General features: G+C 35.1%; 1 protein-coding gene across 2 annotated transcripts; it reads right to left on the bottom strand.

The window, feature by feature from the left end:
- Nucleotides 1–254: 254 nt before the first annotated feature.
- Nucleotides 255–8,029, bottom strand: HMGN5 (high mobility group nucleosome binding domain 5). Of its 2 annotated transcripts, XM_045183815.3 has the most exons (6): nt 7,829–8,029; nt 6,083–6,112; nt 5,466–5,495; nt 5,127–5,177; nt 2,766–2,897; nt 255–1,453 (listed from the first exon to the last, which is right to left on the bottom strand). In XM_045183815.3, the coding sequence occupies exons 1-6, from the start codon at nt 7,841–7,843 to the stop codon at nt 746–748; spliced, it is 966 nt and encodes a 321-aa protein (XP_045039750.1). In that variant the 5' UTR covers nt 7,844–8,029; the 3' UTR covers nt 255–745. The 2 variants fall into 2 exon arrangements, with proteins under 2 accessions (XP_045039750.1, XP_045039751.1); XM_045183816.2 differs by lacking the exon at nt 5,127–5,177.
- Between the last annotated feature and the right edge of the window lie 12,021 nt (nt 8,030–20,050).

The following is a 20,050-nucleotide window of genomic DNA, read 5'->3' as shown; positions in this document are numbered from 1 at the left end:
GGTTGCCAAGGACCAGTGGATGTGGAGTTGTCTGGAATTAGTGGTGATGGTTGTACAATACTGTGAATATACTTAAAACCACTGATTTGTACACTTTGAAATAATGAAAATAATGAATTTTGTTGTTAATTTTATCTAAGTGCAAACAAAACTTTAGATGATTTCATGAACATCACAATAGAAAGATATCAAGCATCATAATATCTTATTAACTATATTTTGGACATATAACAAACTACAATCATCTTTGCACAGAATTTTTATTAAGATAAGCAGTAAAATTTTGTGGATACATATATAATGAGAACTGCCCTTCTGTAATGAACAAGTCACAGTTGAAAAAGATAATTCTAACTCCTTGGCATTACATGAAAATATTTCACCTTTATAAAAGCAACCTAGAGAACCACACACAATTTTTCCTTTTCAGATCTCTGCACATAATGAAATTATCACATACAGGAGTAAAATTAAGGTTCAAAGATTGAACACATAACTTACACAAAAGGAAATTTACTGACAAAGCTGAAAGTGTGTTTTTTTCTAAATATTCCACTATTATAATCACAAAACTTACAAAGGCTTCATGTTAGGAAATGGCTAATGATCAGTGTGAAGGTATAATGAAATTTAGTTAATGCTAAAGAAAAACTGCTTATAAAACATTTGATAAAAATATTTACCTCTATTAACATTACAACATGTAGGCACATATTACCAAATTATGAAACTACGTAGGGCAGCTTTAAATAATACTCTGAGGGTCTTCTTTCTCTCCATCTTCTTTTTTGACCTCTTCTTTTCCAACTTCAGCCTTATTTTCATTTTCCTTTCCATGCCTTCCATCTTTTCCATCTCCTTTTCCACCTTCCTCCTCTTTTCCTTCTTCCTCTTTTCCATCTTTGTCATCTTTTCCAACTTCTCCTTTCTCTTTTCCATCTATCTCATTTCCATCTTCATCATCTTTTTTGTCTTCATCCTTTGTATTGTCATCCTCTCCATCTTCATCCTCTTTTCCATCTTCATCATCTTTTTCATCTTCATCATCTTTTCCATCACCTTCCTCTTTTCTGTCTTCTCCTTGTTTTTCATCTTCTCCTTTATCTTTTTCATCCCCAGATTCTTTGCCATCTTTTCCTTTCCCCTTTTCATCTTCACCTTCTTTTTCATCTCCTTTCCCTTCTCCATCTTCACCCTCTTTTTGGTCTTCTTCCTCTTTTCCATCTCCTTCTTTCTTCTTTCCATCTTCATCCTCTTTTTCACCTTTTCCCTCATTTCCATCTTTGTCTTCTTTTCCATCTTCTCCTTTCTGTTCTTCTCCATCTCCTTTCTGATCTTCTTTTTCATTTTTCTTTTCTTCCGATGCCACTGCTTGTCCCTTTTCTCCTCCTTCTTCTTCAACATCAATTTTTTCTTCTTTCATTTCCTCAAATTCTGTTTTAAGAGCAGGAGCCTATATGTAGAGGGGAAAAATCACAATTGTATTTTTAAATTCAGAACCCCCCTAAATATTTAGAGAAGATTATATATATTTTATGAAAATAATAACATATCATTTACAAAAAAGTAACTTTTTGTGGAAAAGGCCTCCTAAATACCACATCACAAGGAAAACATTCTAAGAAATAGGATTAATTAAAATACCTCCACACAAACAGACATTTGCACAATAACTTCAGGGAAACTTAATTCATGTAAGTAATCTTTATAAAAATATGAAAAAAGAGTAAGTACAGAAAAAAATGACATATTCTATATCAGCAATTCTCAATGAGTAGCATACATATAAAAAAACTGCCTTCCTTGAAGAAATATTATGTTTTGTTTTTATAATGGTAAGATTTAAGTTTTTTGTAAAAAGTTACTTGAAATGTTTTTACCATATATCATAGGATCACTTAGAAAAAGATTTTCCCTACATGCACAGGTTTAGTTTGTAGATTTGACACTTTATCCCATTTTCAGTGTTTTACTATAAAACCTAAAAGTGTGGTATGCATTACATATGCAAAGCAAGACCTATTGGAAACATTTACATAATGTTTTGTTCTGCAATCTGCAGGGGAGGCAAATAATCATGATCTGGGAAAAGGATTTACAAATAACTCATGTCCTGACAAAAGGAATAGATAATTAGTCTATATTTAATAAGAAAGTCATTATATTACTAAATCATTATCACTGGCATTGTTCTATTAATAGCAATACTAAGCCACTGCTCCCAATACCCACACATGTAAATCTCCTATTTAAATTAATTTTCATTTTTAAATTTTCCCTTTAGATACCATTATATTATATGTCATAGATTGAATGTTTGTGTCCTCCCCAATTAATATGATGAAACCTAATCCCCCATGTGGTAGTGTTTGGAGGTAGGTCTTTTGGGAGGTGTTTAGGTTATGAGTTAGCTGTCATGAATGGAATTAGTGTCTACAAAGGACAGAGCTCTCTGGCCCTTCTATCATGTCAGGATGCAGAGGACTGCCATCTATAAATCAGGAAGCAGGTCCTCACCAGACACCAAACATACTGTAGCCTTCATCTTGAACTTCCAAGCCTCTAGACTGAGAAATAAATTTCTGTTGTTTGTAAACCACCCAATGTGTGGTATTTTGTTATAGCAGCCTGAAAATATTAAGACATTATAGAACCACTACTAAATTAATGTGTCTCAACTTTTAAACTACAAGGAAAGTAAGATTTCATCCAGTTGCACCAATTGTTAACTTTCAAATGGACAAATCTGTTAATATTGTAAATACCTCCATAATTTTGGCTCCTCCATTTTCAGCGTTTTCGTTGCTGTGTTGTTTAACAACTTCTTCTTGCTTGGTTTCAGCTATGTTTTGGGGACTTGTAGTTGCAGTTTCCATCATATCATCTTTTTTCACTTTCTGTCCAGCAACACAAAATAATAAAAATAAACAGACAATTTAACTGGTGTATTTATTAAATTCCCCAAGATATTTTACCAGATGTTGTAATAATCTATGAAAAAGCTTTAAACTACCTGTAAAAACTTTATATCAACAGAATTATCACTAGAGACCTTCACTTTCATTGTAAACTGATATAGTATTAAAAGAGAGGGGTTTGAGGGTGCTGGGTGAAAAAGGTGAAGGGATTAAGAAGTACAAAATGACAGTTACAAAACATTAATGGAATATAAAGTACAGCATAGAGAATATAGTCAATAATATTGTAATAACTATGTATGCTGCAGTGGGGGGTACTAGACTTAAGTTCATAAATTATATAAATGTCTTTAACTACTATGCTGTATACCTGAAACTAATATAATATTGTATTTCAACTATAATTGAAAAACTAAGATTAAATTAAAAATAAATAAATCTCTCCATATATATTAAAAATGAATAATATCCTGATACAAATCAAACAAATTTTCTTTTAGATGAGCAACAAGTTAGAATGCTGAGCAGTGGCCACTCAGCCAACTGCCAGCATTAGGTTAGACTGATAAATTAACTGCCTTTGACTAGAGGGGCTAGTTTATTATCTCTGTCATGTCTAATAATTAGCAACAGGGTTTTGCTGATTACAAATCCTTCATTTGTAATAATTAAGAGAAATACTAGAGAGATTATCAATTTACATATATTTCAAAAGAGATCACTTGGGGGCATAGTTGATTAAATCTATGTGTCTACAAGTTTTAGAATGACTTGAATCATGATTGTTTTTATCAAGAAAGCTTTTTGCCTAAGTACATATGTAGTAGAAAGAGCACTGGGTTAAGGGGCCAGAAAATCTGTGAAATTTGCATCTGCTACTTACTTATGTGATCTTGAGCAAAAGCATAAATCCCTTTGAGCTTATTCATTCATATATAAAATAAAGTAATGCCATCTATGTCATAGGGATGTTATAAGGATCAAATGATAAAATATATGTGAAACTGCTTTAGAAACTGTTAAATGCAATATAGACAGGTAGTATTTTATTATTTTTTAAAAGATTTTATTTATTTATTTTTAGACAGAGGAGAAAGGAGGAAAGAAGGAGAGAAACATCACTGTGTCATTGCCTTTCATGTGCCCTCCACTGGGGACCTGGCCAGCAAGCATGTGCCCTGATTGGGAATCAAACTGTCTACCCTTTGGTTCCCAGTCCAGTGCTCAATCCACTGAGACGCATCAGCCAGGGCTAGATATGTATGTAGTATTTTGAACTCAATGATTATATACTGTCCATTTTATTCTAGCAATATCTTCTATTTTTAAAGGAAACAAAGTGTTTACTATTTTTATAATCTATAAATTGAGTACCTAATTTTATACATTAGTGACCTTGAAATGTGAAATAGAGAAAAAAATAAACTTTCTCTTCTATTTTTACTTACTCTTATTATTAAGACTTCACTTACCCTAGTTTTACCAGTATCTTTTAATCAAGAATTTCAAAGCATTTTACAAATAAGACTGTAATGCACTTTCTTCAACCACAGAACAATGGGATTACATGACTCTAATATTCTCATAGCTTTAAACTTTTATGATTTTAATAATTCAATCAATCCTGAAAACATAAATCATACCTCAATCAAGCACTTAAAATGAAATTGAATTATATTCACACATTTGCAGATAGATAAATAAAAAGTATAAAAATGAACTTAATATCAAGGTTCTTTCTATTTCCAATGTCTTTAGCCACATCAGAACATAGAAGCTGATATGAAATCAATTGAGTCCATTTAAAAATAATATATGTGAAAGCACTTTGCAAATTGTAAAGTATCAAATATGTTAGTTATTACAATTATTAAAAGTATTTCTTTGGTTACTACAGTTTACACCTTTTGTTTTTTTAGGAATATGGGTATTGTGAATATATGATGTCAAAGGCATGTACATCTTACAGATCTATCCAATTAAAACTTTGTTTTGTCTCTTCCTAATGAAAAGGCCAAAATACAGTGGACAATCACAGAACATGAATAAATATTCCCTTACTCAAAGAGATTACATGTACCAAATGGTATAATGTAATATATTACTAAGTGAACAGAAAATTTAAAAAATGATCAACTGTATGCTTTTCCAAAAAAATATTTTTGAATAAAAGCGATTTTTTCTCAACATTGCATGTTGAATATTTACTCTTGGAGTTGATCTTTTGGGCTTCAACTCTGGTATAATGGGCACAGGCATCTGCATTAAAAAACAAAACAAAAAATGAATAAACAAACAAACAGAAAAACATGAATCAAGTTGGGGGGGGAAGGAAGAAGTCAGAATTAAAGATCACTAACAACAATCAACCTCTTAATTAAAATAGATGGGTAGGTATAGTTCAAGCTGAACACCAGGAAAACATTTCTTTCATGTGAGAGTTTTTCCTTACAAACAAATCTTGTAAATATAGTATTGTCCAGGATTACCTGAATTTTAAAATCATATTGTACAATACCTAGGCAGATTTTTGAAAAGACTACTTACAGCAGACAGTCTGGCTGATCTTCTCCTTGGCTAAGTGTGGAAAAAAAATATATCAGTTCAGAGATTTATGGATACACGATATTAGAATTGTTTATATTTCAGTGAAATACTTAGTGTAACACTACATAAATATTTTCACTACAGAAGCAATTACAAACTTGATTATAAAGTTTGTACATACTAGAAAAGTATGTTATGAACATACTTGATCATACTAGAAAAGTTTTTATTTCTCCCTCCTCTAGACTCTTCATATAACTAAGAAAAAAATCCAAAATTAAACTTCAATTGCTAGACTAAATGAACAAAATCACTAGTAACAAGGAACATATTTAGAAATGACAATATAGCCCCTTCTTGTAAACTGACAAAGCAATTCTTTTGCTTAAAAGGAAGAAGCTCCCTCCAGATCTTAACAAGAACAATAAGGTCCTAAATTCCAAGAAGTTTGGAGTTTTCAATACATACTATATTTTTGAGAGAGCTCACTGACATATACATTGGTACTCAAGTGATGAAATATACTAACCAGCATCTATATTTTAGCTGCTTTTATGAGCTTCAAGTTTTAAAAAGGAGTGTATTTTTGGACAGATTCTAAAACTAAAGAAACTCACCTCCTGCTTCATATCACCTTGACCTGCAGCCTATAAAGAGGAGAAAACCATACAGAAATAAGGTCATCGATATAAACATATAGATGACAAAATAATGCCTATGGATTACAGTTGCAACATAACCGTGTAGGACTTTTTCCCAGATTCCCGTTCAAGTAGCTGCGCGTTATTTCCTAGCAGCATGCTACATACCACTACTACTGTGCAAATGTGCACCAAGATGCAAATGTATTCACAAGACATTAAGTTTACACAAATGATAATCGATTTCATCCTTTTGTGTACATTGCATCTCCTAAAAAAAACAAACCTTTTAAATTTTAAAATCCACCTGTTGTTGCTAGTGCTAAAGCCCCAAAGAAAACTGTGGGGGCGGGCAGAATGAAGGCGGGGCTTCATGCCATTTCCCTGTCTTGCCTTATGTTTGAGATGCAATTGTATTTATCTGAACCTCTCTAATTACTCTGGACTATTCTACCCTCCAAGTTCTTAACACAGGAACTACAACCCCCACAATGCTCTGAAGGGGGGGATCTCTTTGTTACAACGTCAATGCGTTATTCTGAGGAGCCAGCCGCATTTTTAAAACTTCCCGCCACTACCTGCTACAAGGTTGCTGTCAGCTCTGCAAAATAGCAAGACACATTGCACAAGCCTAGAAAAGTGCAACGGCGGGAATCTCAGAAAGGGGGATGGTGATTAGAAACCATTGCTTCCCGTGTCTGAGCAGCGCTCTAGCCTGGGAATTATGAAACCATTGCAGGATTCATAGCACAGCCCCAGAGCCCCGGGGAATTTCAATCTTATTCCTATGCTATAGAAATAGGGAAGGTGGACAGATAAATGAGAATCATATCAAAACAATCATAATGCCTTACATTAGCAGTGTTTTACAATTTTATCAAGCATGAAACTGCGTTCGACTTCACTTCTAAGGGACCCTTCCTCCCAAAACAAACACCGAGCGTGAATTTATTTCCTGTCCAAGAGGGGAGCCACGAATTTAGAAGTGAGGGTTTTCAGGAGACCTGTAGCCCTTGAGGAGCTCAGATCAATTCTGCATGTCGCTATGCCAAAACGAACAATACTTTTTGTAGTTTAGTTCTTGTTTCTTTCCACCTTTAGGCAGAGAGCTTGGAGAGCCCCAGCGCTCTCAGCCCTAAAGTTGTTAATTACAGCGGTGAATCTCTCCCTTCTCTAGGACAGTTTGAAGTCTGCGCCGCCTAATGGCACAGGATTACCATTGCATAGCCATCTGGCATGACAAGAAGTGGAGGAGGGAAGGGGAAAAAAGGAAAAAGAAAACGGGAAGAACAAAGGCAAATATGGGAGAAAGCCACGGCTTTCGTACTCCCAAACGGGACGGTTCCCGGAGAAAAGCCGGAGGCTGAGGAGGAAACTGGTGCCTGGAAGTGCGGTTGGGAGAAGTGTTCTCCAATAGGGTAAGCGGAGGAAGGGGGGTGGGGTAGGAAGCGACAGCACAGCGCTATGGCTGTTTGTAATTCAGCATGGAGACACCTCATAAGCGATTCTTTGCCTTAAACAAAACAAGTCAAAAGTGAACTACTAGTTGCATGCGAGACCATCCTAAACCTTACACTGACCGTTCTTTGCCCTTCCCTCCCCTTCCATTCCGCACATCACAAAATCGAACTAGAAGTCAAAATGCTTTTAAAAAAATCTCTGCCGGTTAGGAAATATATATTTCAGTAGTCAATCCCCCTTATATCTTTCCATTTCACTTACCTTTCTTTTGGGCATTGTTGCAGCTCTCCACAGAAGATTTTACCAGTGAGCAGAAGAAAAGCTGAGAGCAGTCTGCTCCTCCGCTCCGAGAGCAACTGAGTTTTCAATGAACTAATTGCAGCACGACCTGTACTCGCCTCCCCCCTCCCCAAAAAAAATCTCTCGTTATTGGCAACATTAAACACACCAAGACGCAACCGAACTACGTGAGTGGTTAGCTGGAGTGGGAGCCAGATTGGAGTGACAGGCTATCAAGCCAATAAGGGGAGGTGACCAGCCTAGGGGGCGTGGTGCACGGACTTGCCTGAAGCCCTCTTCGCTCCCAGCTCCGACCGCTGTTGGGGTATAGGAGCACGCGGACTTAGAAAACGCAAAGTGTTCAAGCATTAAACCGGCCAGAAAGCCCGACTTGTCTTGATCATTTTCCCCCACTTATGTTGTAATGACAGACGAAAACCACCGCAGTTGCTTTCTCCACAGCCTCCGAAACGTCCACTTTTACTTCTTCCCGGGGCAGGGCAGGCAGGGGAGTGCCTTTGAGACCTGATTGCGTGTAGGCTCGTCTTTCCATTCTAACTCTGTCAGGAAGATGGAGACGAACTAAGTGCAGAGCGCTCATTCAGAAAGTAGAAAAGAATGAAGATGTTTTCTGATTTTGGGTACTTTCCGCCAAAGCAGAACTGTGGCCCTGGCACAAGGAAGTTGCCAAAATTGCCTGTCCCCTGCAAGTAGAGAGTAGCATCAAAACTGGGAGCTGGAAGAGCTGGAGGTGCCCGAAGGTAGGGACACCCGATAAATAACCCTTATCCCACTTGGTGGGAGTCCACCAAGAATTCAGTGGGACCCCGCATGAGGTTTGTACTAACAGAGGCTGTCCAGAGGGAAAGTGCTGGTACAATGGATTTTAAATCTAAAGGGAGGTCCACATACGAAAGTGTTTAGAACTGAAGTCTGGACTAGGATAAAGTGGTTAAGGGACTCACCTCTGGAGCAAAATTTAAGGATGTGCCCAAAACTCAAGAGATTACAGTTAAGCAATTGAGGTGAGCTATGTTAAGTGTAAGGTAGAATCCTGTCATTTAAAAATTTGATATTTTGTTAGCCATGGACTTTTACATTAATTTACATCTTTACAATAGTGTATTAAATAGGTATCTTCATTACTGAGTTTTGGGGCACCCCTTACATTTTGTGCCTAAGGAGAGTGCTTCCCTAGCCTCGCCCAAGTCCTAGCCATTTTAAGTGGTTTTCTACACTAAAAGAGAGGCTTCGATTTGCTTTCCAAAGTTATTACCTGAGACCTGTGGATTGTTGGAGTGGGGATGGGCATTGGCAAATAAGGTATTGAGTATAATTACGGGTAAACATAGGGTCCAAATCCCTGAAGCCCTTTCTTACAGTACCTCGTTTTGGCTGTTGTAACAGCTAATTGGACTTAAAGGTGCTCCAACAACAGCCCAAATCCCTGTTTTGGAAAACATATCCAAAAAGAAAAGAAAAGAAAATTCACCAAATTAACCTTTTGAACAGTTGCGTAATGAGAGAATTCCATTTGTATTCATGTGGATTTAAAAAATTGGAATGGTGAGTTAAAAAAATAAATATTCAAACCATCCCTTCAAATTAAAATACAGCCCAACAGAAAAACCCATCATTTTTATTTTTATCCATTCTTCCCCAGCATCTATAGTGGGGAATTAAACAGATTACATAGTATAAGACTGACTGCAGCTCAATTCCCTTCCTCCATTCCCTTCCTCCAACCTCATATTGCATTCTAAGTCAAGTAGGTAAATCAGAAAGATTTAAATTGCATCTTTTGCCCATCATTATTATGAACATCCCCAGATGCCCTAGACGCCTCTTTTTACCCTTAATGTGAAAGCATTATTGGGTGACACTAGATATGTTTCAATCATTTTATTTTCGAGGAGTTAGAAGCTAAGCATAAAAATTGGGTTCAATATAAGTATTGCCTCATAAGGATAAAGAGAAACATGAAGGGAATAAAAAATCTATCATCACCAGAACACATTCATTCAACAAATATATGTATTTAGCATTATTTTGTGAGTTGGATTTTGTTTTTGTAGACTAGCCAAAGAAAATGCAAAACCCTGTGGCATGAAAAATTGCATTGCGTGGTTTCTGGCTTTAAGGATTTTTTTCATAAGTTTGCAGGATAGAGCAAACAGATGCATACATATTTATAAATCAAGGTTGCTGGTTGCTTGTATCATGTAAGTTGTGCAATCTACATTCAATTTGCTCTGAATTGTTCAGTAGATTGTTATATTTTAGCAAATGCAGAGGTAAGGAGAGTTTGTTCTTACTCTGAGAACAGAACGCCTTGTCCAAGTGGATTGAAACAAATGATTATGAGGAGCCCTGGGAGGAGAGACCGTTGGGAGGCATAGCAAATGTTGCAGGTCAGTGAGCTCTAAAATTCCTAGTAAGTTTGCAAGCAATTTTCTTTCTTGATCAGTTTCTCTTCCGTGCAGTCTAACCTGTTGCAATTATGAGTTGTGTCTTATCAGAATGCAAAAATAGACATAAATGCAAAAGAAAAGTTTGGGTGTGGAATATTTCTTTAATTCCTGTGCTGCACCCTCCATGTTTTTCTTTTCAACCATTAACCAGAGGGGTCTTCTGTACAAACCAATCTGCCCTAGGCTCTTTGCCTTTGTTATGTTGTTACTACTGACTGCAGTCTCCTTCTCTTCCATCCTCACCTATCAAATGTCTACCAAACTGTTCAGGCCCCAGTTAAATATCACCTCTTTGAAAAAAGCCTTCTCCAATCATTTCAGCCTAAAAGATACTACCTTCTTGTCATACTATAGAATTTAGATCCACTCATATAACACAAGAAAGCTGGATATTTTCCACTACACCCCAACAACTCAGTCCTACAATTTCACATTTAATTAAAATTGTATGTATTTAGTTCCTCTTGCCTAAATATTTTCTTAACACATCACAGTATATAACTTCTATAGAATTTAACATTAAATACTATTTTTGTAAAATTGATAAATTATTCCTTAGTAAAGTTTTTATTTTTGTACAACTTGTTGAAGTTAGACTTTTTATTAGTTCATTTTTTCTAAAATTACATTGGCTTATTTCTCTTTTTAGGTTATTTTTCAATGACTATGAAGGTTTATTGCCAGGCAGTTCTCCACAGGGCACTCTCATTTCCACTGGGTGTTAAGTATGCCTACTACCACTCTGAAAACTTACAGGAGCTTCAGCATGTCCGTTTAGTAACCATGGGGAAATGACATGGGATAATATGAAAAAGTATACAGGAAGACACCAACATTAACCTGTTTGAGAAAGAGAATCCAAAAGAAAATATTATGTGTTTATGAGAAAAGGGAAGGTAGGCAGTTAAGATAAAAGGGGTCTCAAATATTTTGCATAATCATAGTTTTAAAAGATATATATACAAAACAGTCATTGGGATATAAAGTACAGCATGGGGAATATAGTCAATAATATTGTAATAACTATGTGTGGTGTCAGGTGGGTACTGGAAATACTGGGGGACCACTTTGTAAAGTATGTGATTGTCTAACCACTATGCTGGACACCTGAAACTAATACAAAATAATATTGAATGTGAACTGTAATTGAAAAAAAAATTTAATTGTGATATACACACACAATGGAACACTACGCAGCAACAAAAAGAAAAATCACTGTTAGTACCCATAGCAATGTATGAGAACATCACAGACACTATGTTGACTGAAAAAGCCAGACACAAAACAACACATGCTGCTGTATTAAATTTACATGAAGTCTTAGAAAAGGCAGAACTATGGTGACAGAAGCAGAAATGGGAGAGATTGAATATTTGGGTGTGATAGGAATTTTTGATAATTGATTATGCTGATGTTTACATTGCTGTAACACGTTTGAAAAAACTCATCACACTGTGTACTTTAAATGGGTGCATTTTATTGTATGCAAAGTATGTATCAATAAAATGCATCTTTAAAAAGTGTGAAAAATAAAAAGATATATATAAATGATACATTATGAAATGTATTTATAAATACGCTACTTTGCATGCAATGGGATCTCAAAAATACTGATTCATTAATAGATATTTTCTTTTCCTTATTAACTTATCATTAATTTTGGCCTCATTCATTACCATTATTATCCTTATTATATTAGCAAAATAAAAATTAACAAATCCAGTTAATATTGTTAGCAAATAATAATGTAAAACTTCTAGCACATAATCAAAATAATATGTTTTAAATAAATTGTTTGTTGGTGTTTTTAGAGGACAAAATAAATGGTAAATCTAGTGAACCAAGTACATCAATGCACTTATTTTTTAGCTTTGTTTAAGACCAATGACAACATTTAGCTGAAACTCTGGAAAAAAAACGATAATCCTGGGACCCAAAGTTTCCCATATTCTATATTTATTCACAGCAGGTCTGAGATTAATAAAATACTGAATTAATGAGTGACCCCTGATATGAAGGATCTGGAAAATATGTTTCCAGTAATAAAAAGTAAATGGGGCTGCTTTCTAGACGAAAAAGCAATATAATACAATTTTATGTTTTTAATTGCAAAATGTCCATTTTTTTTTTCTTTCTTTTACGTATTTTATTGTTGTTCAATTACACTTGTCTGCATTTTCTCCCCACCCCTCCCCCCCACCCCATCCAAACCCACCTCATTCAAATGAAATGTCAAATTCATTTATTAGGTCAAGTAGTTTTTGGTAGAGTCTATAGGAGTTTCTATATACACTATCACGTCATCTGCAAACAATGACAGTTTTGTTTCCTCCTTTCCAATTTGGATGCCTTTTATTTGTTTTTATTGTTTGATTGCTGTGGCTAGGAATTCCAGTACTATGTTGAATAGGAGTGGTGAGAGAAGGCATCCTTGTCTTGATGAAAGCTCTGAGTTTTTGTCCATTGAGTATGATGTTGACTGTAGGTCTCTCCTATATGGCCCTTATTTATTATGTTGAGGAATGCTCCCTCTAGTCCCACTTTGCTGAGTGTTTTTATCATAAATGGGTGCTGTACCTTATCAAATGCTTTTTCCACATCTATTGATATGATAATGTGATTTTTGTCTTTCCCTTTGTTTATATGGTGTATTATGTTTATTGATTTGTGAATATTGTACCATCCTTGCATTCCTGGGATGAATCCCACTTGATCATGGTATATGATCTTTTTAACATATTGCTGGATGTGGTTTACCAATATTTTGTTGAGGATTTTAGCATCTATGTTCATCAGCAATATTGGCCTGAAGTTTTCTTTCTTTGTTATATCTTTATCTGTTTTGGGGATTAGGATGATGTTGGCTTCATAAAAAAAGTTTGGCAGTCTTCCACCTTCTTGCATTTTTTGAAATAATCTGTGGAGGATGGGGGTTAGTGCTCCTTTAAATTCTTTGTAGAATTCTCCTGTGAAACCACCTGGTCCAGGGCTTTTGTGTGTTGGGAGTTTTTTGATGACTGCTTCAATTTCCTCTGCTGTTATTGGTCTGTTCAGGTTTTCTGCTTCTTCTTCATTGAGTTTTGGAAGGTTATATTTTTCTAGAAATTTGTCCATTTCATCTAGGTTTTCACATTTCTTGCCATACAGTTCTTCATAGTAATTTCTTACAATCCTTTGTATTTCTGTGGTATCAGTTGTAATCTCTCCTCTTTCATTTCTAATTATGTTTATTTGAATCCTCTCTCTTTTTTTCTTGATGAGCCTGCTTAAAGGCTTGTCGATTTTGTTTATGGTTTCAAAGAACCAGCTCCTGGATTCATTGATCCTTAGAATTCTGCTTTTAGTCTCTATGTCATTTAATTCTGCTCTGATCTTCGTTATTTCCTTCCTTGTACTTGCTGTGGGCTTTCTTTCTTGTTGTTCCTCAAGTTCTTTTAGTCATAGAGTTAGGTTGTTTACTTGAAATGTTTCTATCTTTTTTAGGTAGGCCTGTATTGCTATGAACTTCCCTCTCAGGACTGCCTTTGCTGTGTCCCATAAGTTTTGGATTGTTGTGAGTTCATTTTCATTTGTTTCCAGAAACTTTTTGATTTCTTCCCTAATCTCATTCTTCACCCATTCATTGTTTAATAGCATGCTATTCAATCTCCATGATTTTGAGAGTTTGGGGGTTTTTTTCCTTGAGATTGGCTTCTAGTTTCAGTCCCTTGTGGTTGGAGAAAATGCATGATATGATTTCCATTTTCTTGAATTTGTTGAGGCTTGTTTTGTGTCCTATCATGTGGTCTATCTTTGAAAATGTTCCATGTGCATGTGAAACAAATGTGTATTTTACTTCTTTGGGATGAAAGGCTCTCTATATATCATTTAAGTCCATTTCATCTAGGGTATTGTTCAGTGACACGAAATCTTTGCTGATATTTTGTTTGTTTGGAAGATCTGTCCATTTTTGACAGTGGGGTGTTAAAGTCCCCTACTATAATTGTGTTGCTGTCAATATCTTTCTTGAAGTCCTGCAAGATTTTCTTTATGTATTGGGTGCTCCCATGTTGGGTGCATATATATTCACAATGTTTATGTCTTCTTGGTGGATTCTTCCTTTGAGTATTATGAAGTGACCTTCTGGGTCTCTTTTTATGGCTCTTCTTTTGAAGTCTATTTTGCCTGATACGAGTATTGCTACCCCGGCTTTTTTTTTTCCTGTCCGTTTGCTTGGAATATTTGTTTCCAGCCCTTCACTTTCAGTCTGTGTAGGTCTTTTGTCCTGAGGTGCGTCTCTTGTAGGCAGCATATGTGTGGGTCATGTTTTCTTATCCATTCCGCTATTCTGTGTCTTTTGATTGGGGCATTTAATCCATTTACATTTAAGGTTATTATTGATAGGTATTTATTCATTGCCTTTTTTTTGTACCTGTCTTCCTCTCTCTTTCACTGTTTTTCTTCCTGTTCTTAAAGCAAGCCCTTTAGCATCTCCTGAAGAGCTGGTTTGGAGGAGGTATATTCTTGGAGGCTTCTTTTGTCTGGGAAGCTCCTTATTTGGCCTTCCATTTTAATTGAGAGTCTTGCTGGATAAAGTAGTCTTGGTGGCAGGCCTTTGGTTTTCATTACTTGGAATATTTCTTGTCATTCCCTTCTGGCTTGGAATGTTTCCATTGAGAGGTCAGCTGCTAGTCTTATGGGGGCTCCTTTGTATGTTACCTCCTGTTTTTCTCTTGCTGCCTTTAAGATTCTCTCTTTATCTTGGAATTTTGCTATTTTAATTATGATGTGTCTTGAAATGGGACTCTCTGTGTTTTCTGGATTTCTGTGACTTTTGATCTCATCAAATTAGGGAAGTTTTCCATCATTACTTTTTCATGTCTGCCTATTTTTAAAATAGTAATTTGAGCTCTGGTTGGTGTGGCTCAGTGGATCGAGCACCCGTCTGTGAACTGAAGGTTCTCTGGTTCGATTCCCAGTCAGGGCACGTGCCTGGGTTGTGGGCCAGGTCCCCTGTGGGGGGCGCTCAAGAGGAAACCACACATTGATATTTTTCTCCCTCTCTCTCTCCCTCCTTTCCCTCTATCTAAACATAAATTAAAAAGTCTTTAAAAAATAATAATTTGAAAGAATTCTATTTTTAGGCTTTTAGACCTTAAAGTTTAGATGATACCATTAGGGCTTGCTGAGTACTTGCCCGTGTTTCTTCTTTCTTTTGCCAGAAGAGTAATTTCCAACTCCTAGTACATGTCCTCATTTACTAGAAGAGTTTGAAAGTTTCTCACTTTAGCTATAGAATTCTGGTCCACTGAACATTACTAAATTCTGTCTATTGAACTTAATTTGCTTTTTTTTTTGGTTATTATGCATGTTTTGCATGAAATGTAAGACTTTTAAAATCTTAAAATTGTTGTAATTTTTTACCATCAGCCTCATCATATAGAAGCATAGATATTAGTCCATACTATATCAACTAAGATTTAGATTGGGACAGTTCTACAAGCTGTGTGAATATTATGATACAGTAACACAATGGCATCTTTAGTGTAAAACAGTTATATTTTGGCTTTTTATATTTTAATTTACCTTAATGCCCCAGGCTTCTTCTCTCTCCTAGAAAGCTCATTAACGTTGGTTACCCTTTTAAAATAATTAAAAAGTTGATTAATGTTTCATGCTTCCCATATGAGATTAGAGCTTAGTTTCCAAAAAAGATGGGTCAGATTTTTGGTGTAGTCCAACTGTCTTTCAATGAGGCTTTGTTAGAAACAATCACCTTTCACTGAGAAAATAGTGGTGACCTGTCAAATAGGATATGTGTCTTCATTAATAAAAAATATTCAACTTATTAAATGGATGTCATTTTAACCACCAGCGAAAGATAAATATTTGGCCTTCATCTACTGCTCACTTAGAGCCTTACATATCAGAATGTTTTATGATAATGACCCTCTAAATTGCTTTATTTTATCATAAATTACTTGAAATACATTGGCCATCTACTGAAGCTTGTTTAAATTTAAACATATCTAAAGTGTGATATCAAAGTTAAAACTACTTTTGTTCAATCATCAAACTATGGTTATGAATGCCGTGATAAAGTTGTAGAACTCAAGAGGATTTTGTTTTGGGAAATTGGCAACCTGTGCTATTGTTATTACTAACTGTGTATTCCTTCAAGATGATAAATGAATAAACAGCTGTAAAACAAAGGTGTTCCGTTTGAAAATGCTTCAGAGTGTATAGCAAAGGAAGAGTTCTGGAAGGAAGAGAGAAAAGAAGATCACTGAAGAATAATCATTAAGAAATTATCTCTTAAGAGTCATCAACATACAGAAGAGAGCAAGAGAATAAGACTAGAAAAGAACTACAAAACATTCAGAAACAATAAAATGGCAGTACCTACCAATAAGCACTTTAAATGTCAAAGGTTAAATGCTACAATCAAGACATTTTTGGATAAAGAGGTAGTACATATACATAATGGATTATTATTCGACCATAACTAAGAATGATATCTTATCATTTGCAGCAACATGGATGTACCTAAAGGGTATTATGCTAAATCAAATAAGTCAGACCTAGAAAGACAAATACCATATGATTCCACTTATTGTGGGATCTAAACAACAAAATAAACAGACTAAATAGAAACAAAGTTATAGATACAGAAAACAGACTGATGGTTGCCAGAGGGGAGGTGTTGGGGGATGGGCAAAAAAGGTAAAGGGATTAAGAAGTACTAATTGGTAGTTACAAACTAGTCACGGGGATGGTAAGTACAGTTTACGGAATATAGTCAATAATATTACAATAACTATGTATGGTGCCAGGTTGGTACTGGACTTATGAGGGGGATCACTTTGTAAAGTATATAAATGTCAAACCACTATGCTGTACACAGGAAAATAATATAATATTGAATGTCAACTGTAACTGAAAAATAAAATTTATAGTAGTCATTTGGGGGGGTAATTTATAAACATATATGTTCTTAAATTCTAAGCACATGGCAAACATTTATAGCAGGGGTTTCCTCATTACCTCTTTTTCAAGGAATCATTCTTTTTGTTTGTTCCTATCCTCTTTTATTTTCAGTCTATGTTCAACTCATTTGTTAAACAATGGCTGACTTGCTTCATTCATTTTCCACTTACTTAATACCTGGGAAATTATATTTTATATTGAAATCACTAACAAGTCATGCACATGGGCATACTCAATTTTTATATACTTTGATGACAATGGTATAAATCTACATTTACATATTCTTATTAATTCCAATAAACTAAACATACCTTTGGAACTTCTTTTGGTTTCAAGGTTATATTGTTGAAATGCAAATAACACAATTTTTTAAAAACATGAACATTAAGTAGTTTGTTTTTAGATTGTATATTTTCTTGTCCATTTCATGTATGGAGTCATTGCTGATTCAAAGGAAGAGAAAACAGAATTACTCCTTCAATTTCCTTTTGTTTTAATGTTGTACTTCATTTCTAAATTTATTGTGAGATTAATTGCCATTCATCACTTAATTTCTTCTGAGTGTAGCCAACAATGGAGATTTTTATTTTTTTATTTTTAATTTTAATTTAATTTTGTAATTGTTCAAGTACAGTTGTCTCCATTTTCACCTCACCGTGCCCCCCACCCGCTCCACCCATCCCCGCCTCCCACCTTTGATCCTACCCCCTTTGGCTTTGTCCATGTGTCCTTTATACATGTTCCTTGATGATCTTTCCCCTATTTCCCCCACTATCCCTCTCCTAGATTTTTAAGAGAGTAATAAAATGCATGGTATTTGGGTACATGAAGTATGCTTTGTTGTGTGAAAAATATTATTTGTGTAGTTCTTGAAAATAGAAATATTATTTTGTTTATGCTAATTTTGAAAATTAAAAGTAGTATTCTATTATAGTCATCTTGATTTCATATTTAAAATAACTGTGGCAGAATAATTTCTTTAAATATTATTTGTTTACATTTAAAGAACTTACCCAAATCTTTGTTTTTCTTATCTTTAGCCAGTTGATGATGTCTGTGCTTTAAGATTCTTGGAATTTGTAAAACTTGAGAGAAAGGGGTCCCAAAGAGTAGAAGAGAGGGGAAAAGCCATTGTAAAGGAAACTTTGAACTTCCCTCAAGGCCAAGGAGATGACAGGTCATGGGACTGAGACCACTGTACTTATTTGGCATTTAGTGTCCAAGATTAAAATATGTCTGTGGAATGCCAAATTAGATACTGAAATTACTGTATAAGGGTGGCTCAGAAAATTATTCGGACAGAAGTGCTTCAGAGATGGGTAGCAAGAACCATTATTGGAAATACCCTCTCCCATTTGGTTGGTTGCCTTTTTGTTTTGTTCGCAGTTTCTTTTGCTGTGCAGAAGCTTTTTAGTTTAATATAGTCCCATTCATTTATTTGCGCCTTTGCTTCCCTTGCCTTTGGGGTAAAATTCATAAAATCTTCTCTAAGATCATAATTTTATTACCTATGTTTTCTTCTATGTAATTTATTGTTTCAGGCCTTATATTTAGGTCTTTGATTCATTTTGACTTTACTTTTGTACATGGGGACAAGCAGTAGTCTAGTATCATCCTATTGCTTGTGGCTTTCCAATTTTCCATCACCACTTATTGAGGAGGCTTTCCTTTCTCCATTGTATGTTTTTGCTATTTGATTAATAATTATTTGTATACATGTAGTTTTACTTATGGGCTCTCAATTCTGTTCCATTGGTCTGTATATCTATTTTTCAGCCAATATATCAGATTTCTGCTGACAGTAATCTGTTATGATTACTCTCACTTTGTAGTATAATTTGAAGTCAGGGACTGTGATAACTCCAGCTTTGTTCTATTTTGTCAGGATTGCTTTGGCTATTGGGGGTCTTTTGGGTTCCATGCAAATCTGATGAATTTTTGGTTTAATTTCTGTTAAAAAATCATTGGGATTTTCAGTAACAGCTCTGACAAGGGGTTAATACCCAAAACATAGAAAGAACTCATACAAATCAACACCAAACTATTCAATTAAAAAACTAAAAAATGGGCAGAGGACCTGAACAGACAGTTCTCCCAAGAAGACATGTAAATGGCCAACAGATATATGAAAAGATACTCAACTTCACTCATTGTTAAGGAAGTGCAAATCAAAACTACAATGAGATACAACCTCACACTTGTTAGAATAGCTATTATCAACAAGGCAAGTAGTAACAAGTGTTGGAGAGGTTGTGGAGAAAAAGGAACCCTCACTCACTGCTGGTGGGAATAAACTGGTACAGCCACTATGGAAAACAGTATGGAGGTTCCTCCAAAAATTAAGAATAGAGTTACCACATGACCCAGCAACACTGCTCCTGGGTATCTATCTGAAAATTTTTTTAATGTTCATTTGCAAAGATATACGCACCTGTATGTTCATAGCAACATTATTCACAGTGGCCAAAACATGGAAACAACCCAAGTGTACTTCCATAGAAAAGTGGATAAATAAGATGTGGTACATGTATACAGTGGAATACTACTCAGTCATAGGAAAAGATAAAATACTACCATTTGCAACAAAGTGAATGGACCCTGAAATATGAGGATCCACCCCCTAAGTGAAATAATTCAGTCATAAAAAGCTAAGAACCATATTATTTCACTTGTATGTAGGATATAAAACTGAACACAACAATGAACAAACAAGAAAAACAAATAAAAATCATAGACACAGACAACAGTATGGTGGTTACCAGAGGGA

This window comes from Desmodus rotundus, chromosome X, assembly GCF_022682495.2.
Source record: "Desmodus rotundus isolate HL8 chromosome X, HLdesRot8A.1, whole genome shotgun sequence".
NCBI lineage: Eukaryota > Metazoa > Chordata > Mammalia > Chiroptera > Phyllostomidae > Desmodus > Desmodus rotundus.
This window is presented reverse-complemented; position numbering and strand designations above follow the sequence as displayed.

Coding starts and splice junctions, on each gene's coding strand:
- HMGN5 (XM_045183815.3), bottom strand. Junction 5,496..6,082: donor AAGGTGATATGAAGCAGGAG/GTGAGTTTCTTT, acceptor TTCCACACTTAG/CCAAGGAGAAGATCAGCCAG. Junction 1,454..2,765: donor GAGGAGCCAAAATTATGGAG/GTATTTACAATA, acceptor CTCTACATATAG/GCTCCTGCTCTTAAAACAGA.